Genomic DNA, 18,663 nt, shown 5'->3' with positions numbered 1-18,663 from the left:
TACTAATATTTATTAATAATAAATAATAATTAATATTTCAGAATTATAATTCAAAAAAATGATAAAAAGTCTCAAAACATGTACTAAAAAAATAAATCAGCTTATAAGCTAGCTTATGTTTGCTAAACAATGCCTAAAAAATAACATTTTAAAAGGTTTTACATGTTTTTCAATTACACCCGAATTAATAGTAATTGATATTAACTGAAACTTATTAATAAATTTCAATTTGACATTACACATTAATATTAATTATTTAGATTTATTATTAACCATATTAATTATTTTATTTTGTTATTTTTATAGTATTACTCAATCGTTTTAATAAAATATATTTAAATTAATTATTAGTTGATATAATAGTTATTTATGAGAGGTTGATTAACCATTTTTATTGTGGAGGGTGTTAATCATGGATATTATCATCTTTATTATTTTAATTTTAAAGAAATACATGAAACATTTTAATTAAAATTTCATTAAATATTATATGAAACAATTTCATAACCATATATGAAACAAATTTATCAAAAAAAGTATTATATGAAACAATTTCACAAAATTAAACAATTTCATGAATTTTTTTCATAAGATTAAACAATGAAATCGACGTATGAGGGTGATTTTCATTTGATCGCTCATATATATATATATATATATATATATATATATTGTTTGTTTTAATTAACATATTATATTATTAAAGATTTGCTTTAATTATATAATGAAATGTTGTACTTCACTAATTATTCAAGATTTCTTTTTTGATCATTTTATATTTTCATCTAGCTTATTAGCTAGTTTTTTTTATGTGATTCATTTCTTAGCTAACTTATCAACTATCAGTTACCTTATCAGTTATTAATATCTTTATCAGATAATTTACCAAATATAGATTACAATAAAGTCAAAGAACTTACATATGTAACACAATAATAGAAGTTTTAATTAAAATAATGTGTATTTTACTTAATTAATTATCTTCCCATGACTAATCATTGAGCGAGTTAATAATTAATTATTCTCCTAATCTCGTTGACAACCATATTATAAACCAATAACCACATCTTGTCGCTGTACCTTGTTAATTAAGTGATTAAAAATCTCATTTGTTTAAAGAATTATTTTTTCTTTAAAATTTTATTTCAATTTAAAATATAATTTATTTATGGATAATTTGAAATATTTAACATACATTGGATTTATATATATATATATATATATATATATATATATATTAATGACAAATCTCCAAATTTTATGACAAATCTCCAAATTTTGTTGATATGTAGATCTAAAAAAACAACCTAAAAATGAATCATTTTGATCTGACTTACGAGTGAAAACTTATGGCCTCTATATGATGTATATACAGTGAAAATAAATAGTTGAGTAGATTACGTTTTTAATGGTTTGTTGAAATTTTTTATTTTCGTCCTTGTAATTTTAAAATTTCGGTTTTCATCCCTATGGTTTATAATTTATTACCTTTTTCATCCTTACGCTTTTAAATTTATTGTCTTTTATAGTTTACAATTCATTTCTATTCTAGTTCTTCATACTTAAAAAGTAGTGTTTTGGACTCATGGACGAAAATAGAAATTAATTGCAAACCATAGGATTGAAAACCGAAAGACACACAGAAACAAGAAAATCAAAAAACAAATAAAGAAAACATGAAAATGCATATGTACCGGAAATAACATATCTGTATAAACTTAACACCTGACTACCATATCTGTATCAAGTTCTTTAAGCAACGACCAAAAAAAATACATGATGAATCAGATAAATTATCATATATTTGTAATTCATATAAGTTAATTTTATTTTCTAAATGTCTTAATAACGAAATAATAGTTATATTATTTAAAAGTTATGAGGTTTTAATTTATATACGAAGCATCTATCTAACATACTTTGACTTCACATACACGAATCTTGTCCATTGATGTATTTGTCGTTTATCAAATTCTAAGCGATGTAAATGACATGCTTTTAAATACTATAACAAAATCGGGTATATGATGCTTTCAATTTTTAAATGTCCCAATAGACCTCTTTATAAAACAAAAAAATAAAGTGTCATATCTTAAGGCGTTGTAATAAGTTTATATGATGTTTTTTGACGTCGTAATAAGTTCTTTTAGGACACTTTTAATATTAAACGTCTCATATTATAGGACACTATTTAAAAAACCGTCATATAAAAACAAGTGTCTTATAAAAAATTGAGTTTATAGGACACTTTTGATAAAGTTGCTTAATGTGAAATTTTGTATTCAAAATGTCTTAAAAAACTTGTTAAGACGTCCAAAAACGTCATATAAACTTATTACAACGTCTTTAGATAGGACAATTTATATTTTGGTCCTATAAAGTGGTTTATTGGGACGCTTAGAGATTGAGGGCGTCCTATAAACCTGATTTTGTTGTAGTGAAAAAGATAATTGTCTTCATGACTATGAGGTGATGACACACGTTAATAAGAGGTTATGTATAGAAAATCATCAACTTGTACGATTCGTGTAAACAATTTAATTAAACATAACCTGTTAAATTGTTAACTCATCAAATCGTCAATTAATAGGGTGAAATTGGGTTAGACCTTACTCGATCAAACCCAACATGTCAACTCGTCACCCGTTGCTGACATATAATTTTGATAAAATTTTGTTTATATTTATATATATATTTTTATATTATTGTAATTCTCGTTCTTCTTTTATATGTTATTACTATCTCTTGTAATTTTAATAGTTATAAAAAATTGGATTAAGTTACGTATAAAAATGTGTGAACTAAGCAATATATCTCTTGGGTCTACAACAAAATTGAGTTTATAGTACGCCACCTATTTCTAAGTGTCTTAATCGACCGTTTTATCGGATTTAATTTATATGACCAAAATATAAAACATCATATCTAAAAACGTTGTAATAAGTTGATAAGACGCTTTTGAACATCTTAATAAGTTTTTAGGACACAAAGCGTCGCATTGACAATTTTATAGGACATTTTCTTAAACTCGTCTTTTTACTGGATACTTTTTCAAACAGTGTCCTATAAATTTTTTAATACAATGCTTTGTATTAAAAAGTATCCTAAAAAACTTGTTAAGACGTCCAAAAACGCTCTATTAATTTATACAACGCCGTTAGATATGACATTTTATTTTTCGATTCTATAAATTAAGTCCTATAAAATGGTCTATTAAGACGTTTAAATTTTTTTTGATGTCCTATAAACTCGATCTTATTTATAGTATTTTTAGATGAATACAAGAGACATGTGTAGCGATGGTGTGTAGACATTTTCTATATCTGTTGGTCGGTGAAGACATCAATATATTCATTTATATGTTATTGCTTGTTTATTGTATGTAATGTGTATAATAATTTAATATTATCTATTTATTATATGTATATGATTAGGGGTGGTAAAAAATGACCTAACTCGTTAATTCAACCCTAATTCAATTCATAATTAGTAGGTTGAGTTGATATTTTCAATCCATTTAAATAAGTGGGTCAATCCGTCTAACCCATTTAGATAAATGAGTTAGGTTGAGTTGAATTTTTCGACCTGTTTTCAACCAATTTACAACCTGTTTACAACCCATTTAAAATATTATATAATTTTAATTTCTTCTTAATATTATATATAGTATTCTAATTTTTAATTTTGTTCAATTTTTCTTAATTAAAAATCCTACCATCGTGAGATGAAAGTCCAAATTTCAATCGCCTCCGTTACTTTTAATCATCATGAAACTCTAAGAAAACCTTTTAGTCCATTACTCTATTATCGCTTCTAAAGGCCAATCCAACTCTTCAAGTATGTTGTCCGCCTCTCGCCCTCTCAATATTTCGATCTCGGCTCTCTCTCCGTGCTACGTTTTTTCTTCCTCTCGGCTCTCTCTCCGTCCAACATTTGTCTAATTGTCTCTCTCTAGGTTTTCTCTCTGTCCAGGCGTCTGAGAGTGAACTTGGGGTTGGTGAAAGTGGAAGTCGAGTTACTTAAAATTTAAAATTTTCCAATTTATTTTGAACAATATATTTGTTGTGGTTGTGTATTATTCAAACTTTGAACAATTTGTTCGTATTTGTGGTTGTGTTGTGTTTTATTCAAAAAAATTAAATAATGTAGTCCTTTTTTCTATTTAAAATTAAATGGGTCAAACCCAAATTCAACCCATTTATTTAACATGTTGAGTTAAGAAAATCGTAAACAAGTCAACCTGCTGTCATCTTAACCCATTTACGTAACAAGTTGGGTTGGGGTGAAAAATCTCAACTCTTTTAATTAAATGGATGCGTTGGGTTGAAATTGATAAACGGGTTGAACCAAACCCAACCCAACATGACCCATTGCCATCTCTATATATGATTTTATCGAGCGATAAACAATTAATACTCCTAAGTTACCAAAAACCAAAGACATATACTTATTCGAAAGAATAATGACAACTTGTTAACCCAATCCAACCCGCACTCTATAACACGTTGAGTTGTGTTGGAACTTTTCCAAACCGTTGTAATCGAATCGAGTTGTTTAATTGTCTGAAACCGTCAAATACAACCTGCATAAACCCTAATTGTATATTTGTGTTATATAGATGGAGATGATGTAACACATTGTTTTATGGACACATTAACGTATACACTTGACCAGGTGAAATTTATAGTTAATACATAGGCGCAGAAAAAGGTATAATTAAGGGATAATGACTACCCAAGGTGATGCAAGTGTTTTGAACCTAAGGAATAGTAATTTATAGATGGTTAAGTCAACTTCATTCTGAACACTTAATATATATATATATATATATATATATATATATATATGCTTTAATTCATTATTCTTCCGGATCCCTTTTTCAATAATAGGGTTGAGTTCACGTGATACCAACCTGTTTTTATGAGACCATCTTTTTTACACTTGAAACTTCATAGCAAAACGTTCACAAGGTAAAAAAACCCGAACCTTCGCAACAAAAACACTATTGAAATAGAATGGAGTAAAGTGACCCATAGAAATAAACCGATTTTCCACAAACAGTATCCATATATTTCTCTATTGTAATAGCTAGGCTTATATATACATCTTCTGTCCACCTTCATACCACATCCTGAATCAAATCTAATTAACAGTCATTATGGTCTCCTTGTATCACCTCTTGTATTCCTTTCTTCTTCCCTTGTTCATTTTGGTGGTTGCCATTTTCTCAAAATGGTTATTTTCTCCTTCAAAGACACTTAAGAACCTACCACCTTCTCCGGGGAAGCTTCCCATCATCGGAAACCTCCACCAACTAGGTTCAAGCCCTCATCGTTCTCTCCAAGCTTTATCCAAGAAACATGGCCCTCTCATGCTGCTTCATTTCGGACGTGTGCCCGTGGTTGTAGCCTCTTCTGCTGATGCATCTCGAGAAATCATGAAAACCCATGATTTAATCTTCGCCAATCGCGCAAAATCGAGTGTCCCGAGTATACTTTCTTACAATGCAAGGGACATTGCGTTTGCAGATTATGGAGAGTATTGGAGACAGATTAAAAGCATTGCTGTGCTACAGCTTCTGAGCCAGAAAAGAGTTCAATCGTTTCGTCGAATGAGAGAAGAAGAGACTGATCTGCTAGTCGAAAGAATCATAGAGATCGGCTGTTCATCTTCTCCGGTGGTTAATATGAGTGAGTTATTGATTTCACTGACAAATGGCGTGATTTGTAGATCGGCGTTGGGGCGGAAGCACGGCGGCGAGAATTTCAAAGAGTTATTTGTCCACTTTGTGGAGTTACTGGGTGTTTTCAGTGTAGGAGATTACATCCCGTGGCTGTCATGGGTGGATCGTTTGAATGGATATGATGTTAGAGCAGTGAAAGTTGCTGCAGAATTCGATGCGTTTCTTGAAGGTGTGATCGAAGAACACGTTGAACGGAAAAAACGAACATCTGGTGATTGCAGCAACGACGACGAGAAAGATTTTGTGGACATTTTACTGGATATCCAGAACCAGAAGGACGCCAGTTTTGTTCTTGATAGAGATACCGTCAAAGCTCTTATCTTGGTAAACTAGGGTTTCTAGTCTTTTCATCTCATTTCTTTGAATTTGTCTTTGTTAAAACAGAAATTCAACAGTGGCCCCATTAGTGTTGTAACCGGTTAATGCTTCAACCGGTTATCCGATTACTTAAATGCTTAAAACTTTACATTTTAGGTACCAAAATAAAAGTTCTGAAATTACGTCTACATCTTGTTGTAGTGAGAAACTAAATTGCTGATAGTATTGTTTTGCATGTAGGATGTGTTCACGGGTGGAACCGATACAACTTACTCAACTCTCGAGTGGGAACTCAGTGAGTTACTACGAAACCCTCATGCCATGAAAAAGCTACAAGAAGAGGTACGGGAAGTAGCCAAAGGCAAGCCGAAGATCACTGAAGACGACTTGGATCAAATGCTGTATTTAAAGGCCGTTGTGAAAGAAACTTTCCGAATGCACACACCACTCCCACTGCTCGTTCCTCGTGAATCGACCAAAGATGTTAAAGTAATGGGCTACGACATTGCAGCAGGAACACAAGTTTTGATTAACGCGTGGGCTGTTGGGCGAGACCCATGTTCATGGGACGAACCTGAACAGTTCCGTCCAGAGAGGTTCTTGGATAGTCCCATTGATTACAAAGGGTTTCATTTCGAGTTGACGCCATTTGGCGCTGGCCGAAGGAAATGCCCTGGAATCCAGTTTGCAATGAATGTTAATGAGCTTGTGTTAGCTAGCTTGGTGCATAGGTTTGATTTCGAGTTACCTGATGCACAAAAATGGGAGGATTTGGACATGAGTGAGACTACTGGGATCACAATTCATAAGAAATTGCCTTTACTTGTGGTAGCAACTCCATATGTTTGAGTACTTGAGGATCCGAATGCTTGCGGTTCGTGTCTTCCTCTACATCTCTTCACCCCTTTCTTCCAACCCGATGATTATCATGCATTATGCCATCGGGTTTATCACGCTTATCGTATATTTTATCTTGCGATACGATCATTTCCATCCGCTGTATGTATATTATGGTTTTTGAAGGTTATATTGTTAGTGTCTCAAATGAAACTTGCAGACAAGAAAATTAAATCAAAACTGATGGAACTTATGAAAACACTCTAAAGTTTACCTTCACAGTTTTTTACCGTGAAGTTTCGAGTATAAAAATGTGGTCTCACGGGTTTCATGAAAACAGACTGGTCTTACATGATCCTAAGTTTATCTATCTCTCTCTATGTAGCGGAGAAATTAGCATAGTAGTATCTGATTTGCTCCATCGATCTCCAAATCATATGTGAACCGATCAACATCTTATAAAATAAGAAAAAGAAGGAAATAATGGAATAGGGTTTGGCACATTGTTTAGGCAATTAAGACAATGGGCTAAGCCAACGCCTAATAATCTACATTAATTTTAATTTATAACTTATTAACTAACTTTTTCCATATTAATTTTAATTTCTTAATTTAATATTTTGTTAACACAAAAACAATTAAAACATAAACATAATTTACACTACAATTAAAAAAAGTGCAAAATTACACAAATATAAATCTTTATAAAATGTAACACTAAAGAATAACTAGTAATATAGATTACTTGTAATTTCAATTTGACTAAATATGATCAACCTAGTCGAAGAGGAGTCGATAATGAATTTTGGTTGAAGATATTCTTGAAATTCATGGATGAAACCTTGAAATATTTGTGTTGAATTTCATTTCTTATTCACATTTGAGAACCTTTTAACTCGATTCCCAATGTCTTTTTCTATTTTATTTGAAGAAGATGTGTGAAGAATGACTCATATAGTGATATATATATATATATATATATATAAAAGTATATGAAAATAATCTAAAAGTAATAGTATAATGAAATAATTAAAATTTAAACTTATTAATACAAAAACTTGTATAAAATTTCATAAGAAACAAAAAGCAAAAAAAAAAAAAAAAATTTAAAAATATAAATTTATAATAATCAATTTATATTTTTTTGTATCATTTTTATGTTATATGTTTTACAGATTTAGTTAAAAGAAAATAAAATGTTTAAAAAACAATATACAAGAATCCGAGTTCTTGTTCAAACACAGAAGAATCTAACGATGCTGATGACCTATTACTCTATTTATTCATATATGTAGGGTTGTAAATGAAGCGAACGAACAAGAACGGATGCACAAACGGTAATGGAACGCAACATGTTTACTCGTTAAGAAAAATTGTTTGTTTATGTTCGTTTGCTAAGATGTTAAACGAATATAAGCGAACAAACATTAATAAACATAAACAAATAAAGAAAAAACAACAACAACTATTTATTTATTTGAAAACACTTCGAGATATATAAACCACGGTATTGTTTATTACAATGACAAGAGAAGAGAAGAGAAGAAAAGAAAAGAAATTTGCAACAAAGAAACCAGCTTTTCGGGCTTGGAAAACATTTGTTCAAATTGAAAGTAAAACGTGGGTGAATCGTAGTAGAAGCCTGGACTCAGTTTCACTTTACCGAGCACTTAACTTGACCAGTAAAGAGGACTTCCTATAGACTGTAAGGCCATTTGTCTCACTCATGTCCAAGTCCTCATATCTGGCTCCATTTGGCAATTCCAAATCAAACTTGTATACGATATTTGCTAATGCAAGCTCAATAACAACTATACCAAATTGAATACCAGGGCATCCTCGTCGGCCGGCACCAAACGGAAGCCACTCAAAACGAAGCCCTTTATAGTCGATGGAATCGTTTAAAAACCTCTCTGGCATAAACTTCATTGATTCTTCCCATGAGGTAGAATCTCTTCCTATTGCCCAAGCATTGATGATCACTTGTGTGCCTGCTGGAATATCATACCCCATTAGTTTGACATCTTGTGTTGATTCTCGTGGAAGAAGAAGTGGTAGTGGGACATGTAAACGTAAGGTCTCTTTTATTACAGCTCTAAGGTAATCCATTTTCTCCAAATCCTCCTCAGAAATCATTGATCTTCCTTGTGCTAATTCTGTTACTTCTTGCTGCAACTTTCTCATTGCTGTTGGGTGTCTTATAGCTCGCTGATTGCCCATTCTAAAGTTACGAATATGTTATCAATTGCACCGCCGAATACATCCTACAAAGAAGCAACGGTTCATTTGTTTTTCACATGCATATATATGACTTGCTATACAAGAAAACAACTAGTAGTTTCAAGATTATTAAGTGCTTTTTGAATGCAAGCTAAGCACCTTCAAATTTAAAAGCATAATTATAAGTATTGCATGACATTTAGAAATCATACCAAGATTACACCTTTAAGGTTATCTCTTTGAAGGGTAAAGCCTGTTGTGTTATCTCTTTGCACATCCAGCAAGATGTCAACCAAGTCTTTGCCTTCATCACTTTTTGCATCTGCCCTTTTTCCCTTATTTTCATGTTCTTCAAGAACACCTTCAAGAAACTCATCGAATTCTTTAGCAATTTTTCTTGCTTTTCCCTCCAAACCACTTAGTCGATCCACCCACGACAACCATGAAATATAATTCCCAACACTAAAAACACCAATTACCTCAGTGAGATTTCTAAATAACTCTGTGAACTTTGATCCATGATCATGTTTCCTTCCAAGGGCCACTCTACAAATAACGTTCTTGGCAAGCGAAACAAGCGATGCACTCAGATCAACCAAAGAACCACGACTTTCTCCAAGTACGCTAATCGTAAGAACCATCTCTTCTTCTCTCACTTTTCGGAATGATTTGACCCTTGTATTACTTAGAAGATGGATTACTACGATTGCCTTCAACTGCCTCCAGTATTCCCCATAACGAGCAAATGCCATGTCGTTACAGCCATATAGTAATATGCTCGGGATAGTTAAATTTGGTCGATTAGAGAATAATAAATCATGGGTTTTCATGATTTCTTGGGCTGCTTCTGCCGAGGAGGCTACAAGTGTGGCTACGTTGCCAAGTTGAAGGAGCATGAGTGGACCATATTTCTGGGACAAGGCTTGGAGAGATCGATGGGGGCTCGATCCTAGTTGGTGCAAGTTTCCAACGATTGGAAGCTTTGGTGGAGATGGAGGTAAGTTGCAGGTCTTATTCCTTGAATAGAATGAAATCCTTTTTAACCGAATAGAAAGCATCAAAATGATCAAGAATGGTAACAAAGAAAGAAGAAATACTTGTAACAATGGAAAAATCGCCATGACGTTGCAAGCTAAAGAACTTCTATGGAATCTCAAATCTATTTGTAGTCGACGAAATGACTTGAACTATAATATAAATTCAAGAGTAAATTGCAAATTTGGTCCCTATGGCTTGTTGTTTCTCTTTTGGTTTTGGTTCCTGAGTCTAACCCTAGTCTAACCCCATTAAACATTCTCCCATTAAACCCCCTCATGCAAGTTGCACATGAGGGTATAATGATCATTTACCTTATTTTCATTTTTTTTTAATTATAAAAGATATTATATATATATATATATACACACACACACGAGAGAGAGAGAGAGAGAGAGAGAGAGAGAGAGAGAGAGAGAATGGTAAGAACACTTCTGAGCTTTAGATGNGGGGGTCGTACGCTACTGGAACACAATCATGTGGGGTTGATAGCAGTCGAAACAGCCATGTACATGACTGATCATGTTGCCAGGCCATGCATGTTTATGGTCTTGAAAGGGGAACCGATGTGTTGTTCGAACAAAAACTGAAACGTGGTTGTGGCCTTGAGCAGAAGAAAAAATGGGCATAAGAAAGACGACATCGAAGGCCTAGGAATGAGATATTCATGACTGATCCATTGTAGTGTAGGGCATATTACATAAGTAGTCATAATATATATTGGATGATTTAAGGATGCATGATCGAGTCACTTTGAATATGTATGCTTTGTATATAGATGCATATACATACATATATATATATATATATATATATATATATATAATATACATATATATGTATGTATATGCGTGTATGTATATAATTGATGCAATACAAATCCAAAAATAATGCCTCTACATCAAAAATTATTAAACAACTCTTATTCAATTAAATAGATACTTAAAGGAAATTAATTAATTTATGTGGTCTATATATATATACTAAATCTCACAGATTTTACAAAATGAGAGTTTTTAAATGATTAAGTCTCTGATATTTAATGTATTTACTAATATCTTATATTAAGTTTAGCAATTTATTTATTTTGTATTTTAAATTACATTTAAATAATTTAATACTTTACTAGAAAATATTATAAATATATACAAAGTAAATTCATTATTTTCATGAGACAGAAATAAGACCATATATCTTCCATTTACTGTGTTTATCTACATAGGAAAGATTCAAACAAAGACGATAATGTTTTACGAGAATATGAGAACCTAAAATAATCAAATATTACATGTGATACACACATGATAGACACATGCGACCATGGTCACAACTTAGGTTGCAAACAAAATCGCCCACACACCATTTCCTCCCTATACAGTATAACACAATTACATGTGATGGTTATCCATTTTAAGTATTCTCGTAAAATGGTAGTATTGTACTCTTTTCGTTTGAATCTTCAACTTATGCACACATTATAAGTTTAATATCATCAAAGTTTATTTACTATGAGCAACAAATATAAACATTGTGTCAAAACTCGAATTTAGAGGATATGTACGTACTCGAAAAATACCACACTTTTTGAATTAACATGAACTTATAAATAGTTTTTAAGATGACAACTGAAAAGGAGAAAGTAATGACAATGACAAAAATCACATTATAATTGCAACAAGAAACCCAAACTCAAGGACTTCACCGAGCATGTAAGTTGACCAATAAAGAGGACTTCCTATGGAGTACAATGCCATATGTCTCGCTCATGTCCAAATCCTCATTTTTGGCTCCATTTGGCAACGCCAAATCAAACTTGTATACGATATTTGCTAATGCAAGCTCGACGATAACCACACCAAATTGAATACCAGGGCACCCTCTTCGACCTGCACCAAATGGAAGCCACTCATAATGAAACCCTTTATAATCGATGGAATTCTTTAGAAACCTCTCTGGCCTAAACTCAATTGCTTCTTCCCATGAGGTAGAATCTCTTCCTATTGCCCAAGCATTGATAATCACTTGTGTGCCGGCTGGAATGTCGTACCCCATAAGTTTGACATCTTGTGTTGATTCTCGAGGAACAAGAAGTGGTACTGGAACATGTAACCTTAAGGTCTCTTTTATGACGGCTTTAAGATACTCCATCTTCTCCAGGTCTTCCTCAGGAATCATTGATCTTCCTTGTGCTATTTCTGTCACTTCTTGCTGCAGCTTTTTCATTACTCTTGGGTGTTTTACTAGCTCACTGATTGCCCACTCTATAGTTGTGGATGTAGTATCGACTCCACCACCGAATACATCCTACAGAGCAAGCAATGATAGATTGATCTTGACATACAATCAAGCAACTAGTATTTTCTAGATTATAAGTGTTTTTTGAAGCAAATCGAAGCACCTTCAAAGTGAAAGCTTCAGTACCATGCAAGCTAGCAACTTAATGCTTCAAATGTGAAACTAAAGACTTCCGAAACCAATGAAATGATATTTAAAAGTGTATATGAAGTATTAAGCAAATCCTTTTTGGTGCTTGATCCTTCGACATCCCTAATTATGTAAATATATGAGTAGAGGAGAGGATCAAACGAGAAGTTGATCAATTTGCGATAAGTTGAAAAGTTCCAAGATCATATATTATTACACTTGATACGAATGCTTAATCATATATGATTAAACACGTCCAAAATGGGACACAAACAAGTTGGTGAATGCGAACAAAGGTTGCGGGGGAAGACCACCCTCTATCGGTCTACGCAACATGTGTTTAATCATATATATGATTAAATGTGTATATCACGTGTAATCATATATGATCATGAAACTTCTCGCCTTTTTGCAAATTGATTGCTTTCTTGTTTGAATCGCTTGAACCTGACCCTGTATGAGTATGTTTGTTAGGTTTAAACATAACTCTCTAATATGAGGAGGAAGATGAAGAAATCATACCAATATGACAGCTTTAAGGTTATCTCTTTGAAGGGTAAAGCCTGTTGTCTTTTCTCTTTGGATTTCCAGTAAGATGTCAACTAAATCTTTGCTTTCATCACTTTTACCATCCACCATTTTTTCCTTATTTATATGTTCTTCAAGAACACCCTTAAGAAACTCATCAAATTCTTTAGCAGTTTTTTTTGCTTTTCCCTCTACACCAATTAGTCGATCCACCCACGACAACCATGAAATATAATTTCCAACGCTAATAACACCCAACAAATCCATGAGCTTTCTCAATAACTCTGTGAACTTTGATCCACGATATGTCCTTCCTAGGGCCGCTCTACAAATTACGTTATTTGTAAGTGAAATGATCGATTCACTCAAATTAACCAAAGAACCACAACTTTCTACAAGTATGCTAATCATATGAGCCATCTCTTCTTCTCTCACTTGTCGGAATGACTTGACTCGCGAATTACTTAGAAGATGAAGCACTACGATGCTTTTCAACTGTCTCCAGTATTCCCCATAAGGCGAAAACGCTATGTCATTACCACCATACAATACTATGTTGGGGATAGTTAAACTTGGTCGACTAGAGAACGATAAATCATGGGTTTTCATGATCTCTCGAGCTACTTCAGCAGATGAGGCTACAAGCGTAGGCAAACTACCAAAGTGAAGGAACATGATTGGACCGTGTTTTTGGGACAAGGCATGGAGAGAGCGATGAGGGTTTGAGCCTAGTTGGTGCAAGTTTCCGATGATTGGAAGCTTTGGTGGAGATGGTGGTTGGGTTTTTCGGGGTTTAGAACGAAACGAAATCCATTTGAAACCGATAAAAATCATCAAAATGATCATGATTAATGAACATGAAGGAAGGAGAAAGACATGTAAGGATGCAATTGCCATGATGTTACTAGCTTAACAAATTCGCTTGGATTTCTTTCTGCCTTCTGCCTTCTACCTCTTGAAGTGACTACATTTATATAGAGTTGCATCTCTATATTTCCTCTTTAAAAAATTATTTAATTACCAATTTATAAATTAAAGAGATTATATTATTTTAATTAAACAAGAAAGCAGTTTTCGTAAAATGATTATAGAATTCACTTAAAAGACAAAAGTACCAAAAGTTTCAACCAAAAACGCATTTGCAGGATTGTAAAATATGAAAACTAACCTTAATTTTAATTATGTTTGTTTTATAAAATCAATGTTTTTTTTTTCAAATTAAGTTTGCTTTATCAGCTGGTTTTTGTCAAACATGGTTTGTTCATTAGTCGACTTATCAGTCATTACTTAACTTATCAACCAGTTTACACTACAAAAATGAAGAGTATCAGTGAGGGAAAATTCATTCGCTGTTCCGTCGCAAAAGGGATGTTCCGTTGTTGATCCCTCGCAAATGAGATGTTCCGTCGCTGATCCCTCGCTGATAGTCCGTCGGTCAAAAGCTCGTAGCTAATACTATTTATACATTCACATATACACATACAGTTAAACATATATACATCAACTGATACATGTATCTTAAACAATATATACATCGGTCGAATCATGGTTAGCAACCAACACACATCTATACACGTCGTGTATACATGTACATATAACACGGACTGACGGGTATATATACATATAACACATACAACATCGTGTAAACATATGTATATAACACAGGCCGACGTGTATATATACATATAACACATGCACATGTGTACATCTAATACACATCACGGTTAGCAACCAAAACATATATATACAAATAACAGATATACATGTATACACACGACACCTACACATAAATATGTGTACATATAACATGTAAAAAGTGAGAAATAAGAAAAATATGATTATCCCTCGCAGATCAGCGAGAGAAATGGCAAAAAACGTATTCCCTCCCAGATCTGCAAGGGAAAGGCAAGACATCTTTTCCCTCTCAAATCCTAGCTGATCTGCAAGAGATCTGCGAGGGAATACGTTTTTGGCCATATCCCTTGCTGAGTAGCGAGAGATTTTTTTTGATCATTGATTTTCGTTGCTGATACCTTATTTTCTAGTAGTGTTATCAAAAATAACATAATTCTTGTTATTTCATTTGCGACTTTTTTTAGCTAATTTCGTAGCGTGTTAAAAAATACTACAATCTCAAAGTTGGAAAGCAACAAGCAAATGATAATGGAAACCACAAATTGTCATCGATATTCATAATTAGTAGCCAATTCCTAAATATAGGTGTCTATTATCGTAATAAACAAATAATCAATTAAAATACGTAAAATTCCTTTTTTGATAAACTTATTCACATTTCGTATGATAGATGCAAAATTTGTCGCTATTTTCAGTCTGGACGCTATAATCTTTTGCTTCCGAGGTGTCTTCTACGGGACCCAATCATTCTTACTGACTTAGTTAATTCAATTCTTTCTATTGGGAAGCCCTTTTATAATCAGTGACAAATATACATGTTTGCTACAGATTAGCGACCTATTCTTTAATTAGATAAACATATGAACTTAAAGATCTTTCGCAAATCTATCGCTAAATAATTAAAATAGCTACATTTGTCAAGAGTTTGCTACGAACCTATCCGATAAAATCTGTAACTAATCTGAGACAAATATACTTAAATTTGTCATGGCTTTACCATGAATCTAATTATATACGATATCAAAAATCAAAACAAGTTTGATAAAATCTGTAGCTAATCTGAGACAAATATATTTAGTAATCATGAGGTGCATTTAGCCTACCCTTTTATTTAAAGGAAAACCAATTGTACCCTTATACGTTGTTAATTTCACCTCTATCTAGTGTTTTCCTCATTACACCATTTGATAGAAAAACCCAAAGAATTTTACTAGAATTATACCATTTACTCATAAACATGAGAAATGTTTGAGTTTGTGTATATTTAAGTTTTGACTTTTAGTTTTATTAGACATCCCAAACCACTTGTTTTGTATGGGAAGAGGGTTTGTTCGAAACAGAAGACACAACGATTGTTGATGTTGCAAAGAACATGACGAAGAGGAAGGGAGTTGAATTAGTGAAGAATACAAAAGAAAAAGAGACTTGTATTGAGATAAAATTTCATCGTCCCAAAATCACACGTCTCATTAATAAAATTGAGACAAATCATATTTTAGTATCTTTTAAATTTATTAATTTAAGTTTACGTTTTCTATCTATGATGACTCGTATTCATTTGCTTGGTGACAATAATTGAACAAAAATGATTGTTTTATCCTTCGCATTGCGGATCTACGCAAAGAAGTGGAATTGGTGATAAGTACATAAGAAAAAGTTGATTTACATGAAGAAGTAGATGGTGTGACGCAACCTTAACCTATTCCGATCATTACTTGATTTTGGCCCTTGATGGGGCTTTTGTAATTATTAGTCCACTTGTTAGAAAAGTAAGGAATATATGATCTGTCTTTTTGACAAATATTGGAACAGCTTTAGTCATTTCATAATCAGTCTGATCATCGAGCATGATTATACATATCTAGACCTAATTACCTAGTAAAGAGACAAATTTAAAACCTGAAATTGTTAATTACAACACTATCTAATTGTTAAACCATGTAACCCTTAAAATGATTCAATTTTTTGCATGATCACCATGAAGTATGCAACACATATGTAATTTTTTGCCATCTATCCTTACTTATTTCTATTTATAAATTGATTATTTGCATTTAAATTTTATTTATGTTTCTTTATTACTATTATTATATTAGGCTTACAATTGAGTATTTAATCATATATCTATGTTTTCATTACCAAACAAATGTAACATTTTATTACAATAAGAAAAATAGTTTCCAGTTTGAATTAAAGAAGATGAACTTTGATGCAGTTAATGAAAATCGAAACATTGATTAAACCATTTTATGAATATCTAGAAATAATCTCTTAAAAATCGTTGATTCAACGAAGACCAAACTTTACGTTCAAACTCGAATTCCCAGTGAAGTCAAAATTTGGATGGAAACCGAACAATAAGAACTTCTGTATTAATCATCTGATCATCCAGATTACACTTTAAGCATGTAAATAAGAGTTCCAAACACAAACAGTCTAGAAAAGATAGATGGGCCAAGATATATATGTGTTTATGCACGACACCTTATGTTGGCTTGATAATAGGCCTTTGGGAGCATTAAAATCTAGTCCTCTACGTCTAGGTCTGCATCATATTTAAATCCAATAAATTTAATTGGTCAAATATTAATAATACAATTGTATTTTAAATTAACTATTCTTGCTTGTTTCGTTTTCACAACGTCATCACCAGATCTTACTCGTTGAAGAAAGAATTTATTTTTTATTTCATAAAAAAATTTAGATTTTAAAATTGTAACAAAACCATTTAATTTTTAATATATAACATTATGCGTTTTCCTGTAATGCTTAGATTCACTAATCTATTGGYMTATATATATATATATATATATATATATATATATATATATATATATGGTGAGAACAAAATTTAGAAATTGATAGCGGTTTGATTTAACCGATATGATCACACTTATGTAAATAGTCACTTTCTCCGCTTTCATCTATCTTCATTTATCTAGCTTTTTGTGTTACTATGATTGATCTAGAATTAAACAAGTTCATGTATGTGAAGATGATTGAAGGTATATGAACTCAGATTAAGGTGATTGATGATGGTCACCTATCTTCATTTATCTAGCTACTTGTATTTAATAATCTTGAAGAAAAATGTCGAGTCTACTTTGTTTTGAAAGATAAGAGAAGATCAAAAAAGAAAAGATAAGAAAAATGGAAAGCAAAATAAATGAATCTGAGGATAACCAAATGAGAGGGAAATGTAAGTGTTAGAGTTCTTCATCGATTAGACTTGGATAAGTTCTTCTTTATGTATGTCGGAATCTCTTCTTTCTTCAAGAACCCGTTTGTATAGTAATCCAATGATTCCACATATTTTCACATGGTATCAGAGTTAAAGTTTACCACTTTAGAGACACGATACTATGTGAGAATTTGTGTTTATCTAGACAAATCGAGACAATTTATATATACTTATGAAGCCTCTATTTGAAGGGGCGTGTCGTTAGATTCCACGTAATACTTGGATTTTATTCTGTATATACGAGAGAACCTCTTTCACTTTTTAAAAAGCTCTTTTAAAAAATAATATGAATGAGATTCGTTTATATTGTTACGGACATCAAATATATTTTTGATAGAAAAATGAAGGTTAAGCATATTTTTCAGAAAATACAATGTAATAATAATGCATTTTGGATTTCTTAACTTGATATGCAAGAATTTCAACTTATTATCTATACTATATTATAAAGCATTTGGCTAAAACTCTTAAAAACTCTTAAAACTCTTAAACTCGTTCATCCCTAAACGATTTCATCCCTATCTGATTTCATCTCATAACTGAATTCGTGTAACTAACTGCAGATAAACACAATCCAATACAAGATAAACATCTCATTTTAAATATAAAAAATCTAAAATATAATTAGGATAATCATTGAGTTCTAACAAAATAATTAATTATTATCTTTATAAAATGTTAT

The 18,663-nt window shown here is 32.0% G+C and overlaps 2 protein-coding genes and 1 pseudogene across 2 annotated transcripts in view; 1 reads left to right on the top strand and 2 right to left on the bottom strand.

Annotated features, from left to right (window-relative positions):
• LOC112510949 (cytochrome P450 71A2-like) overlaps positions 1-7,058 on the top strand; it is an 8,782-nt gene extending 1,724 nt beyond the window's left edge. Inside the window, exons 3-4 of the mRNA XM_025116300.1 lie at positions 5,154-6,067; positions 6,302-7,058. Of these exons, the coding sequence (XP_024972068.1) occupies positions 5,154-6,067; positions 6,302-6,910 (1,523 nt within the window). The 3' untranslated portion in view covers positions 6,911-7,058. The remainder of the gene's footprint in view (positions 1-5,153; positions 6,068-6,301) is intronic.
• A 1,390-nt stretch (positions 7,059-8,448) lies between these two features.
• On the bottom strand, positions 8,449-10,239 carry LOC112510948 (annotated as a pseudogene).
• Positions 10,240-11,851: 1,612 nt separating this feature from the next.
• On the bottom strand, positions 11,852-14,032 carry LOC112510947 (cytochrome P450 71A4-like). Its single transcript, XM_025116299.1, has 2 exons — positions 13,100-14,032; positions 11,852-12,457 (listed from the first exon to the last, which is right to left on the bottom strand). Exons 1-2 carry the CDS (start codon positions 14,000-14,002, stop codon positions 11,852-11,854), a joined length of 1,509 nt encoding a protein of 502 aa, XP_024972067.1. The 5' UTR covers positions 14,003-14,032.
• Between the last annotated feature and the right edge of the window lie 4,631 nt (positions 14,033-18,663).

The sequence above is a fragment of the Cynara cardunculus genome (assembly GCF_001531365.2).
Source record: "Cynara cardunculus var. scolymus isolate 2C chromosome LG 4, CcrdV1, whole genome shotgun sequence".
In the NCBI taxonomy this organism is placed as follows: domain Eukaryota; kingdom Viridiplantae; phylum Streptophyta; class Magnoliopsida; order Asterales; family Asteraceae; genus Cynara; species Cynara cardunculus.
This window is presented reverse-complemented; position numbering and strand designations above follow the sequence as displayed.